This window comes from Strongylocentrotus purpuratus, unplaced genomic scaffold (assembly GCF_000002235.5).
Source record: "Strongylocentrotus purpuratus isolate Spur 01 unplaced genomic scaffold, Spur_5.0 spur5_contig_861, whole genome shotgun sequence".
NCBI lineage: Eukaryota > Metazoa > Echinodermata > Echinoidea > Camarodonta > Strongylocentrotidae > Strongylocentrotus > Strongylocentrotus purpuratus.
This window is the reverse complement of record NW_022145570.1, coordinates 102,559-111,908: the sequence shown is the minus strand read 5'-3', so window position 1 is coordinate 111,908 and position 9,350 is coordinate 102,559. Positions and strand designations below refer to the sequence as shown.

The following is a 9,350-nucleotide window of genomic DNA, read 5'->3' as shown; positions in this document are numbered from 1 at the left end:
TGGTATGCCGTGTAATAGAAGAAAAATTGGAGGAATTATTTTTAACAACTACATATTGAAATCTATCAGAAAGATTACTTTCAAACCAAGATGACAGACAAATTTGAGTGTTGTTCTAGTTTCCGAGTGGTGAGTCAACACACCGATTACTGAGCTGGGAGACATTGCCTGGCATAGTGTCAGGTGGAGGGGCATAAATTGAAACTTTAATTATTATTATTTTTTTTTGGGGGGGGGGGGGAATGTGTGTATCGTGTATAAACTGCACCCCCGACTTTGAATTTTTTCCGGCGGCAAAAAGGTGCGGTTAATACACCGTTAATTACGGTAAGCCAGTTCATGGTTGCAGTCTGAGCATGAGCAGATAAAGGTCATTGCAGAACAAATTGTGAAATACACGGAGACGAAATACTGGATACATGCTCATGAAAGTTATGTAATCATTATTCATTCATGCACATTCAGTGCACTCCATGATACACAGGTGAAAGTATCCTTTGTAAAGGGGAAACAAAGGCTATTTGTATAGCACCTCCATCGCTGTAGGAGTGATTATTTCAAAATGTACCAAGTGGGACCTCTTCATGTTTTGAAGATCTGCGGATATTCGGGGTTATTGCAGTAAGGTGCTAACTGTGAACTGGTCTATTGAATCAAGACATATTATTTATTATTTGATAGATATCCAAAGATATGTTTGGTTTGACTATGTTGCATGTATTTGTACATGTTCCAGTAAAGCTCCCTGCCCACCATGTATATCGCATTGTGACTGAGGTATGTGTATTTATGATTCCAATAGATTGAAGAAGATTTTGCAGGACAGTTTGAAGCAAAGTGGCATCGAGTTTTAATGAATTATCTGCTCTTGAAAGATAACCCGACATATCAAAGTAATACTACTGTTCCTTTTTGTTGTTATTGTTGTTGTTGTTTTACGTGTGTGTGTGCTTTGTTTAGTGCCTGCTACATCTTAATCAATGCATTTCTAGCATGAACTACATATTATAAGCAAATAATCATTCCCGTCATTATATACAGAAATTCAATCTGTTTCCTAGCTACTGTGTTATCAATATGAAGCCCTGACTTATGCTCCGTTTGCTGGGGTAACATTTAATTGCGTTTTGATGATAAAACATGAAAATGAGCCAAATCAAATATTTCTGATTTGGGGCCATTTTTGTCCAAAAATGCTAAAGTTAAAACCCCCTTGCAGTTTTTGTCCAAATTTTTTTATGCCTCCGTTACGAAGTAGCCGGAGGCATTATGTTTTCGGGTTGTCCGTCCGTCCGTACGTCCCGTTCTCGTGATCGCGTTATCTGAAGAACTGGTTGATGGATTCCTGCCAAACTTTGGTCATGTATGTATCTTGTAGAGCCGATGAACTGATTAGATTCTGGGGTTACGAGGTCAAAGGTCAAAGGTCACAGGGCTCATTATGTATGCAAAACGAGCTCGTGATCGCGTGATCTGAAGAACTGGTTGATGGATTCCTGCCAAACTTTGGTCATGTATGTATCTTGTAGAGCCGATGAACTGATTAGATTTTGGGGTCACGAGGTCAAAGGTCACAGGGCTCATTATGTATGCAAAACGAGCTCGTGATCGCGTTATCTGAAGAACCGATTAATGGATTGCTGCCAAACTTAGGTCATGTATGTTACTTGCAAAGCCGAAAAACTGATTAGATTTTGAGGTCACGAGGTCAAAGTTCAAAGGCCACAGGGCTCATTATGTATGCAAAACGAGCTTGTGATCGCGTTATCTGAAGAACAGTTTGATGGATTGCTGCCAAACTTAGGTCATGTATGTTACTTGCAGAGCCGATGAACTGATAAGATGTAGGGGTCACAAGGTCAAAGGTCAAAGGCCACAGGGCACATTATGTGTGCAAAAACAGCTCGTGATCGCGTTATCTCAAGAACCGATTGATGGATTCCTGCCAACTTAGGTCATGTATGTTTCTTGCAGAGCCAATGAACTGAGTAGATTCTTGGTTCATAAGGTCAAAGGTCATGGGCTCATTATGTATGCAAAAATAGCTTGTAATCACAATATTCTGAGAACCTGTTAATGGATTACAATTGAACTTGAATTCGAAAAATTTCTTCTGTTTTGGTTTGTAAAATTGCTCTATGACGGAGGCATCATTTTCGACTGCGCGCAGTCGAAGTTCCATCTAGTTTCTTCATGAAATTAGTCCTGATACCCTTTGTCAACTATCTGGGGTCATATTCAATGATGTATAAATGATAAAACATGAAAATAAGCCAGATTGAAATTTGATTATTTCTTGCCATTTTCGTTCCTGAAAAAAAACATGAATGTAAGCAAGCCAGACAGAAAAAATTCCAATTTTAGGCCATTTTCTACAAAAAAACTGCTGAACCTTGCAGTTTTTGTCAAAATTTGCATTTTTCCACTTTACAAGATATTAGCCTGGAGAATGTTTTTGTAGATCAGGGGGGGGGGGGGGGGGGTGTTTCATCAAGCCTTAAAATTGATTTTTAAAATCAAAATTAATTCTAGTCAATGTAACATCCCCCGGGGTTGTATTTATGAGAAAAAAACATAACAAAGAGGCCAGATTTAAAATCTTTGATTTTTTGCCCGAAATAACCTTACTAAAACCCTTGCACTTTTTTGTCAATTTTTGTTGTTGCCAAAAATGCAACTGTAGTTTTTCAGAGGATTCCCGTTTTATTTTTTCCTTGTGAAGATAATTCATTTTTTTGTTGCTATAAAATGAATTATACTGGAGTGTAAAAAAAGGAATTTCATGTAGGTACATGTATGTGTTTACACACAAGTTTGATATTCATTTTCCTACATCAATTCTAGGTTTTTATTTTTATTGTCGGAGTGGGGAGGCTTTTTATTTGTCTATTCGGTGTTTACTCTAAACGAATACGAGTCAGCGCCCTGATAGCTCTACGCAAATAATTTTAAAGGGAAACATATAGAAATATATAATATCTGTGATTAAAATAGTGGAACTAATTCTAGTGACAAATGCAGTGCATACAAGTAATTCACTAATACATGTACCTATACAGGAATTTCATCCATTTTGTAACACCTGATTAAAATGGTTTCTTTGACAAACTACACAAGGCAAGTCATATACATTTCAATTTATCGTTCATGAATATTTATTTCAGACTACATGATATACACTCGTGTCCTTCAAAATAATAACAATAAAAAAAGAGAACAAAGAAAGAAGAAAAAGAAAGTACAATTCAAGCATATTCTTATGTCTACTCAAATGTACAAACAATACAAATTTTACACATAAATAAAAGAAATTGTTTGAATATATTTGACAATTGGTTTAATTACAATGAAAATGAAACATAACCCTGTCTATAGTGTAATTCTACATAATGCTCAAAAGTGAAATACAAAAATGACTTAATACATGTATGGTCCACAGATGGTTCAGGCTATAAATATTAGAGCCATAAAGAAGGATATTTGGAACCATTTCTCCATTTACTGTGGCCATTTTGTCATGGATTTTCCAACGGAGTATAAACATATTTGTATTAATATATATTTGTGTTGTATTTATAATATAAACAAGTGAATAAGTTAAGGAGACATTCCAACATGTTACAAATATCAATATACAAAATACAAAATGGTGATTACAATTTACACATTTTCATCAAAACCTGTAGTAGATATCCACCTCCAAGAGATTTCAAATTGCCCATAAATATAAGATGAATTGTTGGGGGAAGAGGATAGGAAAAAGAATAAGCTTTGCCAGATATTTTTTAAGGTGTTGCTATCAGTTTTACGAAAACCAGTACAGGTAAATGCAAAAGTGGATATGCTTTAACAGGACCAGTCGTATATGACCTATATCAATATTCTATAGCGGTCTGTTTAAATCATTCCAAAATAAAGTCTCATGAAATTTTTCTGAGGTAAAGGTATTGGATGATGGTGATGAAAGCAACAGATTCAAGAAAGGCGATACTGAAGGCTTGTTATTAGCATAAAATGGATCTGTAACATTTTCCACATACTGTGTAACCTTCAGGAGATCCAATTCGTCATTGTATTGCTCAAATGTTACCGATACAGAAGTATTGGTGATATGATATGCACTTCATTTGTATCGTTATAAAAAGAAATTCAGCCTTCATCAAATTTAGATACCGGTATTAAAACTGCCCATTTGCATTCCTGTTAGTTGTCAAATATCTTGGACATCAACATAATAACTGATATAAGAAAGGAGCTCATTTCTAAACTGAAACACATAGTTTGACACTCTTTTAGCTGTGAACAGACGATACATCAACCATTGTCTTCAACCATTTGCTATGTGAAGTCATAAAATTAGTACCAGTACATGAAAGCTACCAAAAGATAACTTGTTGCATATGATCGTTACATGTATGTGTCCACAATCATGTGCCATGATTTTATGAATGTTATCACAACAAAGCCTTTTAGTGACAAAACATTAGTTTGCTTGCAATTTCACAATTTGATGTATTTCCTGTATTTAGGGTTTAAAGTCCATATTCAGGTTTGGTGGCCTGGTAAGACTTTCCTTCTAGCGATTCTATGCTACTGTGAAGTGTGTTTTTCTATTTCTTTCAGGGGGGGTCATCAACTTCAGTGGAGTATAAAACAAATGAGAGGTAAAACATGATTTAATCCTGGGCGCAAAAGGGCACTAACAGTAAAGGTACATTTATATGATAGCCTCTGGGCATATTACCTATAGCACAATGAAAAGAGAATGACCACACCTAAATCAATCTCAGATTCCTTTCCTCTTCTCGAGAGAAATACAAAATACAATATAGAAAAATATAAATTAATAGAAAGAATGAAAATGAGAGATTGGAGGGAAAGCAAAAAGAGAGAGAGAGAAAGGCAGAAAATAACAAGAAGAGATACTAAGACATGAATTCAGAGAGACAGGATCACAAGGGTTGTGATAAAAAAGTAGTGCAAAATATTTGTAAAATAAGCAACACTTACTTTAAACACCAAAATATGATAAATTTCAAATTTGCAAACAACGTGATTGCCAAACAGAGCGTACATAGTAAAACTTGTATGAATTGAGCAAAATAACAAATGTATGTTCAATACTGCTTTGATCTTAATTATAAAGTCAGCAACTCTAAATGCACCTGTATATAACATAAAACATGTGCTAAATATATCCACATGCTTCCCGCCAGCAGAATTTATAGCTTTCCAAGCAATCAATACTTCATGAACTAAATCGCCATTCTTATGCTTCCTCAAAACACATCCAGTCGCCTGAAACTGGCCTGGTCACAGCTTCATTTGTCAGCCACACTCAAAATTCACTCCTCAGGTGAACAAAAAAAAAATGAGAAGAACAAATTTAGTATTCCTATTAACATGTCGTTTATCTAATTATAGTTATTAATGTTTTGTCTTCCAATATGGATTCAATGAAACACTATTAATGGCAATTTGTCAGGTTGTATATCAATACATCTATGATGTTTGTGGACATTAAAATGAATGCTCCCTTAAAAATATACAAAACACAATTCAACTATAGAGGTAAGAGAAACAATAACAATCTTTCAGCACATACCAGCAGAATTTCTATTGACGTACACGCCGGCTCAAATTTCACAAACCAGTAAGAATATTTAGGTATTGTAATAACCAAATGCTTTGTCCTACATTCATGTAATCAAGACGTTTTTTCTCTCAACCTGTGTATGACAAAATCATTTTCTGGTATGGGCAAGTTAGCTGGAATACAATAATGTAAGCACATGAAGTTGACAATGTTTTTAATACAGGTTTGTGATGGTAAACTAAACGCACTTATTGAGACCGTGCCTTAATTCTCATCCATTGCTGTTTGCTGGTGGAACTCACTCCTGTGAGTCCCTTCTTCTTTTTATGAGATTGATGGTCTAGAACACTTCATATCCTGCCTTAAAACTTTGACCTATTTCATCAGAGGAGCCTGCACCTTTGAATTATTATTGTTTAAAAACAGAAATATGACAAGAAATATAACAAGAAAGTTAAACTTACAATCAAACAACGGGGAAAACATTTCAGTAAATCAAATTTCAACTCTGAACGCAGCTCAACATAAGGCAGATGTAAGGAAAAAACAACAAAATTGTCCTTCGCTCAACATTTCAAAACAAACTAACCCTTTGCAAGCTTTCCTTCACAACAAACACAGAACATCTGCTTGGAGCACTCAAATGAATAATTGTTCCTTCATACAAATGGTACGATTCCTTTTGAATAATGCCCTTTTGAATCTGTACTCGTCTTTTCACACCAAGTTCTACATTGTAAGAGATTCATCATGAAGAGTAAAAATATTCTTATGATTGATTGGAATACAAAATCTGGTTTGACTATACTAGAGATTACACAGCTATAGGTGGTGTCAGATAAATTAAGGGTCACTTCACACCTGCATTTTAAATGGCTAACATTTAAGCAAAGAGGTTCACTTCCACATCTTCAATAAGTTATTACATAGTTAGTATTGTGTTGCTTTCTTAAAGGGTCACTTCACACCTGTATTCTTTTATACTGTTTGTTCAAAAGAAAGGAATTTGGGTAACACAAGCCGAGAGAGAGACAAAGATTGCCTTGCCTATATAATCCTTGTAAAAGATCCTTTTCTTTTGTCTCTCTTTATAGGAACGCTGATAGTCTTTTCATCCTATGGGAAATCTTGAGCTCACACTAATTAACTACAAACCAAGCATAAACTGCACATACCACTATCAAAACCCCAAAATAATGCACACTGAATGGGGCATCCAAATAGCAAATTACTTAATCTTTTCAAAGATAATTTAAGGGTACAGTATTTTTTTTAAAGCAAATACAGTTGCACAACTTACAGAGATGGCATTGGGTATTCTTTTCTTCTTATGAAAAGGTTGGATCCAAACTGTCCAGTAACTTTTTCCTTACAGCTTACATTTCTACAACCATTCAACAACTCAGCAAATTTTAAAAAGTATTTTTAAAAGAGTGTTTTTTTAAAGTGTATTAGTGATTCGAACCAGTGTCAAATAAATTCCAATATCAAAATCTTATGCAGAGCTTCACTACCAAAATCATAGCTCTTGACTTCCCCCGAAGGTTGGAGAGGCAAGCTTGCCTGACATGGCAACAGTTAAGCATGTGACTTGATTTCAAAGATTTTGCAATAAAGGAAAGTTGAATCAAGCAAATGAAAGAATTTATCACTTGGCGATGGAGCATCCTAAATTCAAATATATTTGTGAACTGGTATATTTAATTGGCATCCATACAAAAAAAAAGGTAATAGTTTTCCTTTTCACTCACACCCTCTCTTTCATATAAACATTTGTGCTAACATCAACTCTGCCACATGTGATCCTAACACAAGTTACTGAAAAATCGAATTGAACACAGCCTCTTCTCACTACTAATATCCAGCTATTCCCTGCACAACCACACTATGAGATAGGGCACCAGTCTGAATACTGCATGGTAATAAAGGGGTGACATTACTAAGATATCAGATGAGTGTTGGACCCATTTATTTTATTTATCTTTGCATATCCCACCTCTCTTTCTTCTCTTATGAACATTTCGCCCCTCTCCTTTCTCCTTTGCACTGTCTGTGAGCGAAGGATGGCCTACCAGAAACATGACAAGGTGGAGAAGGTGCACATGATGATCTTTAATCACAAAATGTGACTGAATAGCCTCTTGGTGTGTAGCTGTGCAGTGCTCTGTAGATAGTAGATATAGTCCCATCTGTCTTTCTCTTGCGATCCTTGCAACAGTCGTGAGCTGGCTACAGATAGTGCACATGATTTCACAGGTCAGGTTGGAGGGTCCTTTGTGAATATCCTCAAGGCTCTTCGCTGCCTGTTCAAGATAACTGCAAGATAACTGCACTCCTAATCCAGGCAATCCGTACTTCTGTTACATTCCTATTCATAACAACAAACTCCGTTCGGTGAAGATGGTGCAGTGCACATGATTTTACAGGTCAGGTTGGAGAGTCCTTCATGAATATCTTCAAAGCTCTTCGCTGCCTGTTTGCTGCCTATCCATAGATAACTGCACTTCTAATCCAGCCATTTCCTACTTCCGTTGCACTCCAATTCATAACAACAAACCCCAATCAGTGAAGATGGTGCACATAATACTAAAGCAGTTCTGTGGAAAGGTCTGTCTGTCGTCTCATTCGCCAGTGAAGCCACACGTCTCCTCTATAGCACACGTCAGTTTGTCAAAGAACTTGGAGTAATTCTCATACGGTGGGAGGTCAAGGCGGTTAAAGCTGAAAGAGAAAACGGAAAGCCACGTAAAGTAACATTGCATTCACCAAGGGTAGTGTGTTTGATAACCGTATTGTTGTTAGAATGATCCCCATAATAAATAATGATATCACTGGAATTATTACCATTAACATTCTCCATCATCATCATCACATATATCATCAGTAAGGCATCGTATATCTGTATGAACTAGTGTACAAATCAATTCCACTATCATTACGTATACCTATAGTCGTTTCATTATGACAATTTCTAATCCTTATATACAGTCAAACCTGCTTTAGTGACCACCTGTCTACAAAGACCACATTTTGTATTTTCCTTTAAAATGGTTTCTCATTGAAACATGTACTAAAAGAACCTGTCTACAAAGACCACTTTTTGTGTTTCCCTTGGGCGGTCGCTATAGACAGGTTTGGCTGTAGTACAACAGAAGCAGCAATGCATCTGTGAGAGATAATACACAAGTATTTAGACAAGCATTATGGTTTCATCATTTCATCTTACATGGTATATTTTGTAGTATTGTTTGGTTTTGTTTTGTGAGCCATGTCTAAAATGAGAGTTTACATTGCATTCTGAACCAGGGCCCAGTTGCACAAAACTTACCATTGATGGTAACTTTGCCATCAATGGCAACTACCATGGAAACCTTGATTTTGATTGGCTGTTGAGCCTTGTTACCATGGTAGTTGCCATTGATGGCAAAGTTACTATCAACGGTAAGTTTTATGCAACGAGCCTAGATTCTCTTTGAAGTGCTGTTAATTCAAGGTACTTACCACGTGTGTGCCTTGGGTAACAGGTCAGTGTTGGCATCTATTTGATGAATGGTGAACAGACGTGGACTCAACGCACCGGTAGAACCTAATCAACAAGTGGATACGGACAAATGAAATCAATTAATGTTCAAAAGGAAAGATGAACTTTTTTAATAGAGAGGGCATTTTCGGCAGATATTTGAACAAAAACTTACAGATTGAAGAAATTCAACAATGGTAAACGAGTCACTAATCAGACGTCTTGATGTAACAG

The 9,350-nt window shown here is 36.1% G+C and overlaps 1 protein-coding gene across 1 annotated transcript in view; it reads right to left on the bottom strand.

Moving 5' to 3' along the window:
- Positions 1-3,127: 3,127 nt before the first annotated feature.
- The window catches only part of LOC115929530 (E3 ubiquitin-protein ligase SMURF2-like), a 70,635-nt gene continuing 64,412 nt past the window's right edge, over positions 3,128-9,350 (bottom strand). Inside the window, exons 14-15 of the mRNA XM_030998665.1 lie at positions 9,098-9,182; positions 3,128-8,317 (exon numbers count right to left, since the gene is read on the bottom strand). Of these exons, the coding sequence (XP_030854525.1) occupies positions 8,218-8,317; positions 9,098-9,182 (185 nt within the window). The 3' untranslated portion in view covers positions 3,128-8,217. The remainder of the gene's footprint in view (positions 8,318-9,097; positions 9,183-9,350) is intronic.